The sequence below is a fragment of the Adiantum capillus-veneris genome, chromosome 11 (assembly GCF_014529385.1).
Source record: "Adiantum capillus-veneris isolate H3 chromosome 11, ASM1452938v2, whole genome shotgun sequence".
NCBI classification, from domain to species: Eukaryota; Viridiplantae; Streptophyta; class Polypodiopsida; order Polypodiales; family Pteridaceae; genus Adiantum; species Adiantum capillus-veneris.
Genome location: NC_140941.1, coordinates 27,170,246 through 27,189,786, shown reverse-complemented (window position 1 = coordinate 27,189,786; position 19,541 = coordinate 27,170,246). Strand labels below are relative to the sequence as shown.

General features: G+C 41.7%; 1 protein-coding gene across 4 annotated transcripts; it reads left to right on the top strand.

Moving 5' to 3' along the window:
- Positions 1-9,484: 9,484 nt before the first annotated feature.
- LOC147447029 (uncharacterized) lies at positions 9,485-19,181 on the top strand. Of its 4 annotated transcripts, none has more exons than XR_015189582.1 (5): positions 9,485-10,111; positions 11,047-11,280; positions 13,381-13,713; positions 13,847-14,090; positions 18,928-19,181. XR_015189582.1 is itself a non-coding variant. In XM_086522926.1 (3 exons), the coding sequence occupies exons 1-3, from the start codon at positions 9,585-9,587 to the stop codon at positions 13,511-13,513; spliced, it is 894 nt and encodes a 297-aa protein (XP_086379052.1). In that variant the 5' UTR covers positions 9,485-9,584; the 3' UTR covers positions 13,514-13,717. The 4 variants fall into 4 exon arrangements, 1 of the variants encoding a protein (XP_086379052.1); XR_015189583.1 differs by lacking the exon at positions 18,928-19,181 and adding an exon at positions 17,480-18,146; XR_015189581.1 differs by lacking the exon at positions 18,928-19,181 and having other exon boundaries at positions 13,847-14,108.
- The last annotated feature ends 360 nt before the right edge of the window (positions 19,182-19,541 follow it).

Sequence of the window (19,541 nt, the reverse complement as noted above, 5' to 3'; positions counted from 1 at the left end):
CTCTACACATGATAGTAGAGCGAGTTCACCATATCGTCGTGCTCTTCTTCTCACACTCTCTCTCGCGTCACACTTCCGCTCGTACTCCTCCAACTGGTATCAGAGCTCAGATCGAGGCTCGGGGCAGCACTGCAGGAGGCTAGAGTCACCAGCTCAGATTGGAGTGAAATTCGACAGGCAAAGACTCGGCCCCAAGTTCTCAGAATTTCATTCTGAGGTCATCTCGGCCACCGTTCGGCTTCGACAAAGTTCTGCGCATGCCATTTTCGACTACGTGGTCTCGGCGGGTGCAGATCCGACTCTGCAAATTTGGGGTTTCGGCCTACGACTGCAGGTGCTGAGGATATCAGCACTCCCAGAGTGCTGATTTGTGGCTGTCTACACATCGAAGGACGGCTCACAGTTCTTGGAGGCGTGTCACATACGACACGGGTGCATCTACACACAGACTGTAGGCGACATCCACTAGTTCATCAGGTAGCTTGTGTTTGCTGCTTGATATTCCAGATTTCATCATGACATTGCAGGTACTTCCACATGGGATGTATTGTCAGAGATGATGTATGTCTGTTGAGGGTTTGCTGGCTGTGAGTCACGCAGCAAACAACTGCCGCAATTGTTACAACATATAGTGGGCAATTTGTGGATGTATGATTTTGTGGAAGTCTATGTACTGTCAGATTTACTGCAGCTTTTGTTGAGGGCCGAGTGAGTTTTTATTGAGCTGGGGGATTCTCGAATGTTGAGATCCTTTCGATGATACAGGTCTTGGAGCGATCCCTCGAGCACCCTTAGATAGGTAGCTAGGATGTATTGATTGTGAGTTAGATAGTTGGGATTGCATCTTTGCTTTACTGCCGTTGAGGCATTGTCGCAGTCTATGCTTACAGGACAGTGAGAGATAGTACAGGTGCAGGACAGGTTTACCCACAGCTTACAGTGTTAGAGAGATAGTGGTTTTTTGAGCTATTTTTTGGTCTGTTTTTGAGTACCACAGAGCCATTTTACAAAAGAGACTGCCGAAATTTATACAGAATCTGAAGCTTCCTTGGTTCATTTGACAGGTTGATATTGGTTCAGAGGTCAGTTTACAGGGGAAACTCTGCAGAATTTTTCCCAGGAAAGTAAACTACTGTGAAGAGTAGCTATGGCTGGATCACAGGACACTGCTCTTTACAATATCAAGAAGCTGGATGGAACCAATTTCCCATTGTGGAAGAAGCAGATTTGGCACGTGTTGGTACAAAAGAAGCAGATAAAACCTATAAAGCTCAAGGGGATAAAACCAGAAGATATGGACGAAGATGAATGGAGCGAAATGGATGAATTGGCACTTTCTACCATTATGCTGACTTTGGCAGAAAGCGTTTACTTCAATGTAGCAGACGAGATATCGGCTTATCAAGCATGGACAAAGCTGAGTGATCTTTATGAGAAGCAGAGTGCAGCTTCACAGGTATATTGGCTTAAGAAGCTTTTTTACTTGAAGATGAAAGAAGGGACCCCTATGTCCAATCATCTAAATGAATTCAACACCATCTACAGTCAGTTGTCAGCTCAAGGTGTCAAGTTTGATGAACCTGTTAGAGCTATGTTCCTGTTGATCACATTGTCGGAAAGTTGGGACACTTTTCGCACAGCTTTGAGTAATTCTGCACCTCCAGATGGTTTGAACATAGCAGGTGTAGAAGGAAGTCTGCTTACTGAAGAAACCAATAGAAAGACAATGGACAAAGGCAAAGGAAGAGCCTTAGTTGTCAGGGGAAGGACCAAAGAAAAGTACAAAGGTGGAAAGAGCAATCAGTCTCGTAGCAAGTCCCGCAGTGCTAAAGGCAAGAGTTACATAGAATGCTACCATTGTGGCAAGAAGGGTCACATGAAAAGAGACTGCAGAGAATGGAAAGCATAAAAAGGCAAAGAGAAAGCTGAAGACCATGGTGAGAAGAACAAGTCCTCAGTGAAGATTCAAGAAATAAATGTGACAAACACTGTTGCAGAGGATGACAGTCTAGTGTCAGGAGACATCTACTTCTTGAAGAATACAATGGACTTAGCTCTTCTTACAGCATCTGATTGAAATGCACTGAGTGACTGGATTATAGACTCAGGGGCATCACTTCATGTGTCTCCAAACAAGGAGTGGTTTACCTCTTATGTGACCACTAAAGATCATGTTCGGCTAGGCAATGGGCAGACATGTGAGATCTTAGGTGTTGGAGATGTTCAATTGAAGTTTCAGAATGGCTCTTCTTTCACGCTGAAGAATGTGAGACATGTTCCCGCAATTACAAAGAGCTTGATCAGCACAGGTTTACTTGATGATGCTGGCTACGTCACCACTTTTGGACAAAACATGTGGAAGATATCCAAGGGTTCGATGATAGTAGCACATGGAGTAAATTCTGGAGGACTTTACATGATTTATGTATCAAATGTCTCTAAAAATGTAATCAATGTAACCGAGCAGCCGAACGTTTCTTTGTGGCATAGCCGGTTAGGACATATGTCCAAGAAGGGAATGGAAATCTTGTCTCGTTCAGGTTATTTGCCTGGCTTTTCATTTAATGATTTTGAATTCTGTGAACATTGTCTGTATGGTAAGCAAACACAGCAGCCACATAAGCATAGAAGTAGTAGAAGAGATACACAGTTGGCACTTGTTCATAGTGATTTGTGTGGACCTATGCCTAACCTATCTCTAGGGGGAGCTTCTTACTTTATGACATTTATAGATGATTACTCGAGGAAAGTATGGGTTTACTTTCTCAAGCACAAGGATGAAGCGTTTAGTGTTTTCAAAACGTTTGTGACACTTGTGGAGAATCAGAGTGGCAAGAAGCTTAAATGCTTACGCACTGACAATGGTGGAGAGTATGTTTCAAAGGCCTTTCAGGACTTTTGTGAGTCAAAAGGTATAAAACGTGAACTTACTGCTCCTTACTATCCTCCTCAAAATGGTGTTGCTGAGAGGATGAATAGGACCATACAAGAGAAGGTCAGAAGTATGTTGTCTAATGCACAACTGCCAAATGGGTTTTGGGCTGAAGCTGTATCAATAGCTGTTCATCTTATAAATAGATCTCCTAGCAAGGTTTTGCAGAAGGATTCAATGCCAGAGATGGTATGGTCAGGCAAAATGCCCTCATACATGCATCTCAAAGTCTTTGGCTGTGAGGCATATACTCACGTTCCAAAGGAATTTAGGAACAAACTTGAGCCAAAGAGTAGAAAGTGCATCTTTCTAGGCTATGGTAATTCTGGTGAGATGGGGTACAGACTTTGGGATCCCGAATCTAAAAAGGTTATCCGCAGCAATGATGTTCACTTTAATGAATCCAAATATCATTCTAAACCAGAGAGGGTTGAGGAGATTAGAAGAGTTGTCTTCCAAGAAGATGGACCTGCACGTGCAAGACAAAATGTCAGGGCTCAAGAGGAGCAAGGACAGGATAGATTGGAACCACAGGTTGTGGCTGAGCCTGAGCCACCTATTGTGCGTAGATCTGGATGTATCACGCGACAACACCATATTAGATAGTTTGAGATTTTAGAGCCAATTTGGGAATCACCAATGTCTTGAAGATTTGACCATATGAACAAATCTTGAACATTTTTTAAGACCAAAGCCTTTCATAAGGTAGTACTTGAAAAGATCTTTCAAGCCATGCTCTCAAAACTTTGGCTAAGATTTGACAATGTGGTCAAGTCTTAAGCTCTTTTTAAAAGTGGGAATTGAGAAATTCCCAAATTTACTAATATGGTGTTCGACCTCCTGATAGGTTTGTTCCATCTATGAACTATGTCATGTTGACTGATTGCAATGAGCCTTCATGTTACAAGGAAGCAATGCAAATGAAGGACTCCGGGAATTGGCAATTGGCCATGCAGTCAGAGATGACAGCTCTGCATAAAAACCAGACATGGAAGCTAGTTAAATTACCACAGGGCAAAAAGGCTCTACCTTGTAAATGGGTTTACAGGTATAAGATCACCGCTCATGATAGTCAGCCAAAGTACAAAGCAAGGCTTGTTGCCAAGGGCTTTAAGCAAGAACAAGGCATTGACTTTGATGAATTCTTCTCTCCGGTGGTCAAGATGACTACATTGAGATGCTTTCTTACATTGGTTGCCATATTAGATTTGGTGTTGCACCAAATGGATGTCAAGACAGCGTTCTTGCATGGTGATTTAGATGTGGAAATTTACATGCAGCAGCCAGAAGGGTTTGTTGAGAAAGGCAAGGAAGATTTGGTATGCTAGTTGTTAAAGAGTCTTTATGGCTTAAAACAATCATCGAGGGCGTGGTACCATAAGTTCCACAAGTTTATGCTTTCTCAAGGCTACAAACGTAGTGACTTTGATCACTGTCTATATACAAAGAAGGCTAAGGATGGCAGTTGGCTAATCCTTATTTTGTATGTGGATGACATGTTGATTGCTGGCAAGCACTTGGAAGAAATTTCAGCTTTGAAGTCAAAGATGGCAAAATCATTTGACATGAAAGACATGGGTGAGGCAAGTCATATACTTCGTATGCGCATTGAGAGAAACAGATCAAAGAAGTTGATTTGGTTATCTCAAACAGAGTATATTGACAAGGTTTTACAACGTTTCAATATGGAGAAGGGAAAGGCATTGAGTGTTCCATTGCCACCATATGTGAAACTTAGCAAACAAGATTGTCCTGTGTCTGAGGAAGAACTGGCTGAAATGGATAAGATTCCATATGTGTCTGCAGTGGGTAGTTTAATGTATGCAATGATTGCTACTCGCCCAGACATTGCATTTGTAGTGGGAGTAGTAAGTCGATACATGTCAAACCCAGGCAAGAAACATTGGGAGGCAGTGAAAGGAATATCGAGATACCTGAAAGCTACAAAGAGTATGCGTATATGCTATGGGAGTCAGGAGCTAAGTGTAAAGGGTTTTACAGACTCAAATTATGCAGGTGACTTAGACAACCGAAGGTCTACGTCAGGGTATGTCTTTACATTGGCTGGTGGAGCAGTATCATGGCGTTCTAGATTACAAGATTGTGTTACTCAGTCTACTACAGAGGCTGAATATGTTGCAGCATCAGAGGCATGCAAAGAATCAATTTGGCTTAATCGACTAGTAACAGATTTGGGAATCAAAGAAGAGATGCCTGTGTTATATTGTGATAGTCAAAGTGCTATACAATTGGCTCGCAATCCAGTTTATCACTCAAAGACAAAGCATGTGGATGTGAAGTATCATTTCATCAGGGAAATGCTCGAGGATAAGCAACTTCAGCTTGTCAAAGTTCACACCACAGAAAATCCTGCTGATCTACTTACAAAAGGACTTCCCTCAGAGAACTTTGCGCATTTTCGCAAGCAGTTAGGTGTAGGGTAGTACATCACTTCTCTACATCTCTTGTATATTAGTTTGTATAGTAGCTTCTCTCACACTTAAAGTACCACATTGGACTTTAAGTGGGAGGTTGTTGGGGTATAAAGCCCAATGTGGTCGCCCAGGTAAGTGGGCGGGCCGCCAGGTATGTACACATATTATTTTGTAAAAACCTAATAAGAACTCACTATGCTCTACACATGACAGTAGAGCGAGTTCACCATATCGTCATGCTCTTCTTCTCACACTCTCTCTCGCGTCACACTTCCGCTCGTACTCCTCCATCCTCAACTAGCTTCTTTATCCCTCCTTTGTCACAGTTTGTCCCCAAGGACTTACCTATTTCACTTAAGTGGTTCCTGCCATCTTCAAAGAAAACAAGCTCCTTCATCAAAGCATTTTTTAAAATTTCATTATCCCTGCTTGCATGGTCACCACTATCACACCATATGCATCTATGTACAAAGACTTCTTTGTTTTGAGGTCTTTGCCATGTGGATTGGCTTGATTTTTCTTCTAACCTTGTAAGCTTTTAACTTCAATTCTTACATTACTTTGACAATATCATCTAAGATGGATTTGTCGCTTTTTGGAATCACAATAATAGGCTTTATGGATCTCTCAGGAATGCTTGGGGCTTGAGTATGGTTGACTATCATCTTGTCTCTTTGTTGTTGTCACTTAACTAGCAGTGAAATTGCATCTTTGACCTCATTCCAATCAGTCTTTAGGCCCTGTTCAACATCTTTGTCCTCAACTAGGAACTCAGCCTCTCTCAAATCTCTTTCTCTGCATCTTGCAAAAAGAGCTCTGTTTTCTCTAAGCTTAGGGTATCCTTTTCAGTCCTTGATAGTTTATTATACCATTGCTCAAATTCCCTTGGAAGTTTTGTAGGTGAATGCCCCTCTTTTGACCGAACTAACCACTCTTATTTTTTTTTCTTTGTTACCCTTTCAAAGTCCTCCATGAAATACTCTTCATTCGAGGCTAATTTGAATTCTTCCCAAGCTCCCTCATGTTTGTTTCTAATTCCCCTTACATGCTCTCTGATATCAAGAACCACCTCTAGCTCAAAACTTTGTACCATCTCTGCTTTAGGCACTCAATGTAGCTCCATCTCCTTTACATACCCACAAAGATACTTTGCTACATCTTTACAATCAAATCGCTCCATTTTCTTCACTAGATGAAAGCTCCGTCCTTCAGAAGATTGCTATTGTTGCATAGACACAACAAAGGCTTGAAACATTTTTGTGATGGATCAAACCGCACCCCTTGTTTCTCTTGTTGCTCCATAGCATCAAAGCTTTGATTTGAGATCTTCAAAGAAGATTTTGAACCCTCACCCTAGACTAATTTGCATTGGGTTCAACAAAAATGTGTCAAGAAGTGGGCAGTGTAGCTAAGAAAGCGTCAGACCTATGATTGTGACAGTTCGCAACATTTTTGTGATGGATCAAACCGCACCCCTTGTTTTTCTTCTTGCTCCATAGCATCAAAGCTTTGATTTGAGATCTTCAAAGAAGATTTTGAACCCTCACCCTAGCCTAATTTGCATCGGGTTCAACAAAACTGTGTCAAGAAGTGGGCAATGTAGCTAGGAAAGCGTCAGACCTATGATTGTGACAGTTCGCAACAAAATCAACCGAGTCGCATAAGATTCAAAGAAAAAGGCACACTCAAAAAGACAAAAAATCCAGCCATGAAAGCTTAAATTTAAAAAAGAACCAAGTTCAAGTCAAAAATCTTGTGTGTCTGATGATTTGGTGTAGCCTCACTCCCCATTGCACAGATAGAGTGCTCTTTCACCTTGATAAAATGCTAAATTTACGCTTCAAGTCTTCATCGTGACCATTACATGGAAGCTTTAAAACTTCATTATCAAAAATCAAGTGATTATTTTAAGAAGAGAAACCCTTATTAGTGGCCTCACCACAACCTCGAACATGTAGTGGAAATAACACGGGACTACACTAGCACCTTGACATGGAACTACAATATCTCCTTTGTTAGACGTCCAAAAGAGCTCATTCTTGGCTCTATAAACTTGCCCTCATATTGAGCAAGGACAGAATTATCATTGACGTGGAATTTTTTGCTATTTTATGCTGATTTTGAGCTATTTTTTAATTCAATTTATGGCAATTTTTAGCCCTTTTTAGTCCAAAAATATATTTTTTCATCCATAAAAGGCCCAAACAAGCTTTACAAACCCTAAAATTGTGGAAAAAACCTTTAAGCTCAAAATTCATGTTGAACCTCGTTTTTTCACTTGGCAAGCACTTTGGACACATCTTTTACAGCCACACATGAAACCTGCTATTTTTGGTCAAGATTGTCCGCATTGAACTTTCTAGGCAAACCGAGCGGGCCACTTCTAAACACTTGACATTTGTACTTTCTAGACCAAATTAGGCATATTTTATTGTGAATTCCTTCTTCAATGCTTAACGAGGTTGAGCTAGAGCATCTCCATGCCAATGGAGCAAAGATAGGCAACTAGTATGCTTACATGCTCAATGTCATGGTATTGTATTTCTTCCACCTCATAGTTATGTGAAGCTCCATCACTCTTAGTGATGTGTTGCTTTAAGAGAAATCGTTTAACTTCAAATCACAGATCAATGGTCTTTAAAATTGGGCCGGAGGGTATTGGCACTCTTCCTTATGGAAAGTACTTTGTGTCATGTTACTTTATCTTCATGTGGTAGCTGGATAAGGGGTGCCTTGGGCTCGTGAAGCAAGGGCTTTAGGCTATTTGGGGCTACATGCATTCAATGGGGAAATTTGGGAGATGATGGGAGAACAAAAGGCCTATGGCACATGGTGAGCCTAGATTGTCCCACATGGAGAGAGAGGGTCACAAAGCAGAGATTATATTGGGTAAGGCAACAGAGATTTGATGCTGTCCCTCCAATAGGCATGCGTAGTGATGCATAGCTTGGGCTACTTTGGAGCACGAGGCATAGAGGTAGTGTGCAAAAGAGGGGATGACTGAAACAACATGCAACACTATGGCAGCCAATTGCAGCACCGTTTGAGTGTAACACAACTCGAGCGTTTTTGTGCATACAATCCAGTAGGGGGTGAGAGAAATTGCGAGAGAATATGGACAAGCCCGACATCCATCACCTCCTCGGCAACAACTACATTTTCAAAAGAATAGAGTTGCTAATGATCGATATAGGAATTTATAGGATGATTCACGGGAACCACGTGCTTCACTAGCTTCCATTGGGGCTTTCAAACTGACAACTCATCGCTACAATAAACCCTACACCGTCTATGACATAGAACATGAAGTTACATCTGCTTCTCTTTAAGTTTGATCTATCTCTTGCATCTTTTGTATTTGTGTTAACTCCTGTTTTGTGTGTGACAAAAAGGACATATATTCACAACAGTGGACGTTTTAATTGCACAACCACGATCGACTCTAACTTGACAACATTGTAAGGTCTATTATCTGCATCCAATTCCCCATGCCTATGCATTTGCTTTGTCCAACACAAAAATTCTACGGGGCAGGGCATGACCTCCGTTTCTTATAATTTTTGGAGAGACCACAATGCCAACTCTCCACCATACTTTTGTATGGCACTTCTACATGATGTGCACTGTATATTTAACACTATGTGACGCTTCATTGCGAGACAAAATGTTTTACTATTCACATGTTTTTATGTAGTGTGACACAAACATTGTCCTCCAGCTTACACAATTGGACGACACCCATATACGGTTATTAGGTCGGTAGAGCAGTTTAATTTTTTGTATTTTTTGAGTTTCTCAATGCTTCCTTAAGTTTAGTTTAGCTACATGTTTGGCAATGCATTTTATTTTTATATATTGCAACCCAACGTTCTCCTCTGCATAACCGTTGTGTAGCACGAGGACAACCCTTTATCCTAGCGTTTTCCTCCACACATACGTTTTGCACTAGATTATGTGATCGACATCCAAGACTCCCTACTCCCTCCGATTGTTCCAACTAACGAAGCAACCAATTTGCACTCCAAAATCTATCAAAACACGTACAACAAAGAGAAATGCCCAGTGTTGCCCAATTTATTTATACTTTGAAGTTTTCTTCCTTGGGATAGCAAGGCCAACCAAGCAAAGACTAGTTTGCAACCCATGGTGCCCAATGCTTAAAGTACAGATATTCACCATAAATTGAGGAGTAGGGCAGGTTCGAATGCGCACAGAAAATGGACGAAGACAATGACTCGCCCAAGCTCGATCTTAACCAGGCTGTGGCAAACGACAACGACGATGAACTCAAAGGGGAGCGCCAAGAAGAAGATGCAGCAGGAGAGGCAGCTGAGAACGCTGCCAATCATGCAGCAGGTAATGGCTCCAGTTTGAAGATTTCTTCACCTGCTCAGGATGGAGATAGCCTCGCTGGACAGGACGCTGAAGCATCACCTAGCAGCAAAGCTTCTCCTTCTCCTTCTCCTGCTAGGCGGACACCATCCCCTCCGCCCAAACACTCCCCCAAAGGAAACCGCTCTCCTTCCCCCAAGAGGAGGCGGTCTTCCCCTGCAGGACGACGATCTTTGTCCAGGTCTCCTGAAGAGGTTCACCGTCGTTCTAGGTCTCCTGAAGGCCGCCACAGTCGTAGAAGAGATGATGGACGAAGGCGGCATGACAAGTCACGTTCCCCTGTAGCAAGATCTCATCACCGTGAGAGGTCTCGCTCATGGAGCCCGCATGAGCGCCAGCATGATAGACACCGGTGAGTTCTCATTTACATTACTGCCATGAACCTGGAGCTATTACACTGCGTTTTATTGTTGTGTGAGTCATTCCTCTACCTTAGTAAGAAGAATAGTTAGAAGAAGAACAACTTGCAGTTGGTTCCTTTCATACCTTATGTGCAATCTATGCAAGTGCAGGAGCTTTTCATGCTTTTTGTTGGGTTCAGGGGATTGCCATTTGTAAAGCAAAGAACATCATTACTATCAAAGTGATTATAACAAGCTCCTCATAGATGGAGAATAGGGTCTAGGGCTTGCTCAAGGGCTGACACCACATTTACCTGCTTCATCCTAGCACAGGAAAATTTGACCCCTCTTTCCAAAAGTGGCTCTTGGCCTCGGGGAGATACACTGAATGCTACTTGATTTTTTACAAACATGACTCATGGACAAGGCATGCATTGATACATAGTGGTACATCTAACTACCAGTACCGGTTTACACTAGAGGCTTAGGCCACAGCCATCCCGATAACTTGGTGTGCTATTTTCATTATATTAACATTCATGGCTTGATGTTGTGAAGGGTTTCATTCTACCGCAGGGAGTTAAAAACAATTGAAGGTTAACCTTGCTGTGCATTTGTCCCGGCCTTCCTGAAGTGAATGCATGTGTCCTGGAGGTTTTAGTAGTCTGTATACTATGCTCTATGGGTACTGCACATAGGGGCGACCGTCGATTACGAGGATTGTCTTTCTTTGATTTATTTTAGGCGAGCCGCGTCACTAACTTATTATCAGGATTTTTATGGATGCCTGTGTTGATTATTAATGGTTGATTAGGAATTATGTGGGACTTGAAATGCAAAGTTGTAATTTTTCCGCATAATTAATTATGGGCAAGATTGACATTGGATTATTCTGGGCACTTTACTCATTGTGAATTAGTAAATTACTGTTCACTCTGTGCTGCAGATCAAGGTATTCACCTCGCAGACGATCCTCTCCTCCCAGATATTCGTCGAGGGGGGATCGTTCACCAAGGAAGCGTCCCTGGTCACCACCTCGCAACAGAAACACAGGACTTGGGAAGCCAGGAAATCATCTGTTTGTGGCAGGTTTTAGCTTTGCAACGACAGAAAGGGATCTCGAGAAGAAGTTTGGAAGATATGGTCGAGTTTCAGATGTTCGCATCATTCGTGACAGACGGTATGCTGCTGCTTTATTGTGGAACTAATTTTAAAATGCATTATACTAGGGTTGACAAGAATGAATTTACAGAGACTGCACTGGTTTGTCAAATGTGTTGTGTCTTTATCAATGATGTTTCTTCAACCTTCTCCCCATTGCACTTGTTATATTAGAGCTCTATGCTTATTGCTTGTTAAAACCATACGCTGCTGTCTTATGGCCATTAAGGTGTTTACTGTCTGTTTGACGCTGCCAACAGCAGTGGGAATGTCATACGATTCTGTTGATACTAATGCGGAGCTGATGGTTTTCTGTTGCTATATCTTATGATCTGTTTGGACGTGGATTTGTGTATGTTTTTTGATGTTTGTGTTGGTGCATAGGAGTGTAGATTTCTAACTTGTGGCTTTCTCGCTCTTTCTTTCTCTCTCTAGGATGAGCATAAGAATCTTCCTAGCCGATCATACTTGTATGCTTATGGCATGCTAGTCGTAAGATGCAGGGGCATGATATAGAGAGCTTGCACATGATATACATATAAGTATGTTTCATTTTCTGTAATGCTCAGAGACATTGTTTATTTTCCTTTTTGCAGACGTTAAAATATATTTCTATTTAATTTCTCTCTACAAACACATTCTTTTACCTTGCTCTCTAAGAATTTTTTCATACTGGCATGACTCTACAAACATACAAATGTTCACACAGTTTTTTTGTATACAAAGTGCTACTAGGTAATCATCCATTTGATCAAATGGATAGTGAGATTTAGAGCTGAATTGTGGAAGTACGCACTGTATAGAAGCTGGTGAAGAGGAACAGAAATGGGTCTGTAACTCAAATTGGCGGTGATGGTCATAGGAACCCTTTAGCTGTTCCAAACAGGGGGAGAGCCATTTTCAGGGCTGAGGGTTACTTGTCTTGCTGTTCAAACATTTCCCCCTTGTGCAAAGGTGTCTGTCCAACCTAGCCATTGGAGCCCTATGTATGGAAGCTCCATCATCTGCTCTGCACTCACGAATCACAAAACCTCTGCTACCAATACCTGTCTTTCTATTTATGTTGAAAATGGATAGTGTTTGTCCTTATAAAGCAACAATTTTTATAAGACTTTTGTACATGTGAGATCAATTGAAATGATTATGCACTGGAAGTGACTGAAGATTTGTGGAAGCACATAAAACTTCTACATGAGAGCCATGCAAAAATCCTTGAACTTAAGGAAAAGATGTAGGGCTTTGTAAGGTGAATTGGTTTTTTCTTAGATTCATTTAATTATAGTTGGAAGTCATATTAGTGGACTTGCAGATTTCACTTTATAAAATTGTGACCAGTTAATAGTGTTAAGTATTTCTATCTTTAGTGGCGTTTATGTCCAAGTAACTTTTGTTTGTTATTATTTTTAAGAGTAATGCTTGGCCTAGTGCTGGAACATTGTGGCTGAGCCTGGGGTGTAACTTTGGGGCCATAACAGGCCCAATTTTCTGTTTATGTATGCTTGTGTGTGCCAGTGTAGTCCGTTTTCAACACCGACTACTGGCACTATTGACAGTAGTGGATGCTTCTGGCTGAGTCTGCGGTGTAACTTTGGGGCCATAACAGAAAACCAATTTTCTGTTTATGGATGCTGTGTGCCCCAATTTAATGCTTCGTTCAACACCGACTACCGGCACTAATGATGGTAGTGAAAACCTTACATGATGGATCTGTGGGAATGGTGTCGGAAGTTGGAACATATGTCTCTTCAAAGGTGAATTAGGGCTTTTCCTGGAATCATTGAGTTAACGAAATGATTTATGATGGCTGTGTTGAGGGTTAGAGTTGCCTGACGCTTAACGCCAAAACTATTAAGACACAAAAGAACAAAATGCCTTGTGGCAGGCATATGATGGATAAAACCCTACTTGTGCTAGGTATATGTGAATGCGTCGAATTATGCTTTGGCAGTTCTGACTTTCAATTGGACACACATTGTGAGCTTATATGTGACCTCTGTGTGGGGACACGCATTTCCCCTCAGTTTTATTTGCCTTTATTCTACGTTGCGTTATGCTTGTCAATCTGCTGCACTAAATTTTTGTTGGAGTAGTAATTTTCGTTCCTTTGCCTTCTGAGTAGGTCTGGAGACTCGCGAGGATTTGGGTTTCTTTCTCTTGAAAGAGATGAAGAAGCAGATGCTGCGATTGAGGGGCTTGATCAAACAGAATGGAATGGACGGATAGTGCTTGTGGAGAAGGCGAAGACCACTTGATCGACGAGTGAATTTAAAGAGTGTTAAAGGTTGTCAAGTATTAAAGCCAGTCTAGTTCATGTTTTTTGCTAACATAGTTATGTTTAAATTTCTGCTATAGCTTCTCCAAGCTTTATGAGCCACTGCTGGATTCTTGCAAAGTTCAAAATTTAGAAGTTGTACCCTTTTCTTTGAACATCCAATGGTGTTCCTGGCTATTGGTAAGGCCTGCGTTTCTTTTACACTTAGCTTGGAGTGAATGGTTTTCAAGTAGTCACTGTTCTATGTGCCTATGTTTACATGTTTGAATAGGATGATTGATTGAATGACCTGTTAATTACAACCCTCTTTCAGGAAACTTGTACCTTTTCCTGTGTACCTTTCTTGGTTTTCATCGTCACCTACTTGGAGTTCAAGAAATGAACCTGATACCAAGTGTGTGCGTGGCTAAGTACGATAATCCTGTACCTCATGAACTCAATGTACCACCTGCTAGACCCCTCTTTTCACTGAACTGGCTGACATGACAACACACAAGAACAGGGCTCCCTAAATCCAGTGCCTCCTTTGTTGAACCTTACCTGATGCGTTTTTCAAGGTAACAGTTCTTAGTGAAGCCGCTTCGAATAATTTCTGCTTCGTTTATTATCATGTGTTGTGGAAGCCTCCAGGATCAGGGGGCTTGTCTAGTTTTGGGCTTCTTTAGCTGCAATTGGGCTCTCCACATTGGAACAGCTCTAGTTTTGGGCTTCAGCTGCACTTAGGCTCTCCACATTGAAAAGTGGTTTAACTATGATCACTCAAACTTAGTTCAGGATAGTGGCAGGAGCAACTCATGAAAGTAGAAAGGTTCTGTTCAAGCTTTAGTTGAGGATAGGTATGGAAACTGAGTTGTATCAGCAAGAATTTTAAATAGGCTAGAGCTTTAGGTGAATGCCACTGAGTTTTTTGGGGTGGAATGTGCTTACTACCAAGTTTTTGACCAAGGTGGTCTGTTAGTTTTAGCTTTGATCATTTTTTTTTTCTAGTGAATTCCTTGTCCACTAAACTGTTGGTTGAAAAATTTAGCTGTTTTTTTTGGCTGCTTGCTTATGTTTTTTGGAGGTCCAAGGCGTGTGATTATGATATGAAGCACCTTGTTTCTTTCCGTGGTATATTGCTTTTATCGACAGAATAATAATTTAGTTCTCCATGGTTTTTTTTTGTGTGGGTTTTTGCGCAATCTTTAGTAAGACATTTCATCGTTGATTCGAATCGTGTGACTTTGCTCTTGTTTGCTCGAATGTATATGTAATGTAGGCAATAGGTTTGGTGGTATGGCTTTGCCCACCGAAGGGTTGCTTTGATGGGGTATCTTGGGCATAGTGCAATGGCTAGGCAAAATGTTCATCTGCTTTGGGTTGACAGTCAGGGTTTAAGTGCAGTTTCTGCGACCTGTATAAACGTGTTTCATTTTAGCTGCTAGAAAGTGCGCCCCAGGTTCGTTTGCTGGAATCAATTTAATTAATGCAAAGAATATGATTTTCTGATTAGTAAATTTTACGTTTTTGGGTGGTTGATTTCTGATAGGGCAAATTTCACATTTTGGGGTGTGTGCTCTCCTTTACTCTGGGGGATCCAAGAGAAAGATTCTGGAAGTAGGAATACTTGAAGCATGTGCCGTTTTAATTGCTGGGAACCGTGCGTGAGTCTGCTGAACTGGACAAGGGTTTCGGCTATCCTTTGTGTGTGCTCCTGTTGTTTTGATGCTTGTGCCATGTGAGCTAAGTGGGTGCAGAGCCCACAAGGCAAGTGTTTTTTGTTCGTTTAAGCCAAATTGACAGTCTATGTGGGTGCAAGTATCTGGTTGTGAGACAACAAACTCCTAGGATGTGGCCTCCGCTTGCCTTGCCGCCGTAAGCAGCCCCCCCCCCCCCCCCCCCCCCCCCCGAAAAATAAATAAATAAATAAAAATCCCTCCAGGCAAATACCACCACACACACACACACCCCCATCCACCCCAAACCTCATCAAGCCACTGTGGTTGTGACTGGGCTGCGAAGAGAAAAGCCGGGCAGGCCTCTACCCCCAATCAACAACAGCAGTTTTTGGGCAACACAGATTGCAGTGTGGATGCTCGGTGATCCATGAGGATTTATTTGAAAGTGTCACTGCCCCACAACAGTAGTACACGTGCTGAAGAGAGAGAGAGAGAGGCCTCATGAAATATGTTGCTAGAAATGCAGTCAACTAGGGAATTTAACCTGGACAATGCCTCATAATTAATTATAGTCTGCACCTAATTGTGCGCTTCTCTTGGGTTTACACTAGGTTGGTAATAGGACATAGACGGGGCCTTTCAAGGATTTGAAGAAAATCTCTTAAAAGATGCATTATTGAGCTTAGAACTTAGAGACCTCTACTTATGGGAGAATCTTGAAATGTCGTGCCCTTTGGTCATGGTAAGCCTGTAAAGTTGTACTACATTTTGCTCAAAACAGCTGTCTCTTGTGGTTCATATTGCCATTATTATGTTTCTGGAGTCCTTGTAGCCACGGAACTTGTCGTTGAAGGTTCATGTAGGAGAATGGTGGGTATAATAATAAAGTATTCAGCCTACAAACATAAAAAACATTGGTTACGTATTATCGCCTTTAGGATTCCTTGGAAATCGTAATCCATAGCTGAATTTAGAGCTTAAAGTTGGATATTAAGATAGAGTATGTCTTTGAGATAAACAATCTTCTCAACAATCTTGAGAAGATTGTACTCAACTTAAAATGGTTTTGATTCTCGTGGAGAGTGAAATTCCATCGTTATTTTTTTGGACACGCCAGAGGGTTCATAGGGGGAGGTGCTCATCCCTTCCAGATATTAGCCATGCTACATGGTCGGGCATGGACCGCATACCATCGGGCAAGAGCCACGTGTAGGCATCACCATGGCCACCTAGTTGGTGCACCACGCCTAGGGCACGAGAGAATTCCTATGAACCTCCTCCTTGGGTGACCCAGCTGAGGAGGATGCACTCGATCGTCTAAGGGCAAGAGCCCTAGCAATGTCAACATGTGAGCACAATGTGTTCCTCTAGAGTGTGACCGAATGGGGGATTTGAACCCACAACCCGGGGCATGGACCGCATACCATCGGGCAAGAGCCATGTGTAGGCATCACCATGGCCACCTAATTGGTGCACCACGCCTAGGGCACGAGAGAATTCCTATGAACCTCCTCCTCGGGTGACCTAGTCGAGGAGGATGCACTCGATTGTCTAAGGGCAATAGCCCTAGCAATGTCAACATGTGAGCACAATGTGTTCCTCTAGAGTGTGACCGAATGGGGGATTTGAACCCACAACCCGTAGGTTGAGAGGGCAAAGTCTTATTGTTAAACCAACTCGTTGGGGACATTCCATCATTAATTTATAGTTAGCTATATGGGGTATTAGGTCCTTCAAATCCAAATCTCAAGGAACGATGGTTTCATGTTACGAAATCCACCTATGGAATCAAAATTACCTTCAGATTGTATTTAAACCATTTAATAGGATCAATAGTGTAAGAGTCCATTTAGAAATGGGATAAGTAAAATCGCATAATTTGGTCTCAAACTTTCAATCTCAACATTTGATTCTACTTGGAAGCATGAAAACATGTTTTGAATGTTTAGTGTACTAATGCAAAGTGGAGATTAAGAAGCTTCTAAAGGGAGACTAGGTTCAACTCCTTAGTAAACAAAACCAAATAGGCAAAGATGTCGATTAAGCTATTCAATGCACAAACACTATGTAGCAAACTGTCATAAGACAAGCTACCTCTCAATCATTAACATAGCAAACACCTCGATCCAATGATAAACACGTGCTTTGCACTCAATTAGTGAAAATCGAAGGGAAACACCCTACATGCAAAAGTTGCAGGAGAACCACCAAGGAAAATGAAGGTTGAAACTCAAGCTATAAATGCTAGAGCAAGAGTTGGTCCCATGTTGGCTTGTTGGTGGTTGTAGGTCCTTTTCCCCTTGTAGGCTTTTTGGCTCTAGCCCGATAAAGATGGAAGTCAAAGATGGAGCAAAGCGGGCTTAATTGGACACCAAGATTTGCTAAATTCTACAAGTTTTTGTGGAAGATTTTTCTTAAAGCCCTCACTTTTGCCTGAAATGGGGCATATTTGGTGTAATCTCATTCAAAAGTATGGCGGGAAAATTCCAATTTTGTACCGTTAATACATTTGGTGTATTTTTCCTTAGCTAACTAACCCCCCTCTCTAGAGACTGAACTATTTTTAAACGGTCTTGCTAATCAAGTGTAAGCCCTAGACTTATTACTAAGTAAGCACAAGATCATTTTTTTATAAGTGGCAACCCGAGAAGTAGCCCCGGGGATAAGTTTGAGTTGTATGTCATCAAGTGTCAATCATAATCATTGAATTCCTCGCGAATGTTATTTAGAAAAATATTAAAAGCAAAAGCAAGTCAAACACATATTAAGGTAATGTGCAATATTGAGCGACTTAGAATGTAGTGGTTGATGATTCTAGGGCCTAGGAAAGCTACAAGGCATACCTTCTTCTTCTTCTTCTTCTTCTTCTCTCTCTCTCTCTCTCTCTCTCTCTCTCTCTCTCTCTCTCTCACACACACACACACACACACACACACACACACACACACACACACACATTTTCACATGTGCGCGTGCACATACACCCACCCACCCACCCACCCACACATACACACACCATTGATTCCTTGTTATAGTTCTATACCGATTCTTAAAAAAAGGGGGGGGGGCTCTTCGTTAAGCTTCAGGTAATTCTAAACAATCCATACCATTGGTAGACTATCTGTCATACTCGACCATACTTTGGATCTCAGTGGTAATTGCATCTCCTATTAAACTCAACCATCTGCCCTTCTTGGATTGGGAGTGCTTGGAATTATTAAATTACAAAAAAAGGGGAGGAAATATATGTGGAGCTCATGGCAAATTTCCTAGTGATAAGTGTTGAAAGTTGGTGGGAACGTTCTCACCACCTAAGCTTCATAAACTTGGGGTACACCTCAATAACTTGTGCACCACTGCCTGATTGGGTCATGTGCACCATGGAAATTATTGAGCAAACTTCTCCTTTTCAGGTGCCCTTTCGTTGAACTATTGATGCTTTGTGTGTTTGGTATGTTGATCATTATTTCTTGTTAATCTATGCGACAATATTGTCGGTGGTGACTGATAAAGCTTGACTTAATGATTATTAATCTCTGGTTTAAAATAAAATTTAAGCATTTGTGATTACAAAAAAAAGGGGAGAAAGGGGGGGGGGGGGGGGGGGGGGGGGGGGGGCCTTCTTTTATTCTAAATATGCTGTTGGAGTATATTGGATTTTGCCTTCTTTATCCATACCCACTGTCGATACTTGTCTAGTTTGGTTTAAAAAATGACATACTTTTTGGGTGGACAGCTAAGGCACTTCGTGGCATGGACATATTAAGGAGTGCAACCCTTGCTAAGCTATACAATCATTGTAATTAAAGGCTTGTTAGCAAAGTGGGACGTGCAAAATATTAAAACTGGTTAAAAATCTTGGATGAGACCTTTTCTTGACAGAAAAGCCAAAAGCAATAAGATCACTTATTCTAAATAAGTACCCCTGTATAACTAATCCCTCATCTTTTTGACTAGAGGCCTTAACCCTTCACAAGGGCTTTAACTGTCTTTTGAACCTCTTTTTGTGGCCAACTCTCTCGTCCTCCAATGTATTAACAATTTGGATGCTTCCCAACTTGTATCAATTGAAAAGAATTCCTCTATTTTGCACATGTTCTCGTTCAATGATTGGATAAAAATTCTTGCAGCCTTGGACAAAGAACCTGAAGCAAGATGTGTTATGATCTCTAATTTTATCTCCCGACTCCTCGTTTTAGCTCAGCAATATAACCAAGAATTGGCTTAGTTTTCGTCTTCGGGTGCTGACCTCGCTAATTTTCTTAAAAAGCTTTGTGGACTCAATCGAGCTTTTATAAGTACTCTTGCTATGCCCATTGCTCCACAATCGGGTGGCCTCTTTTGTCGGGA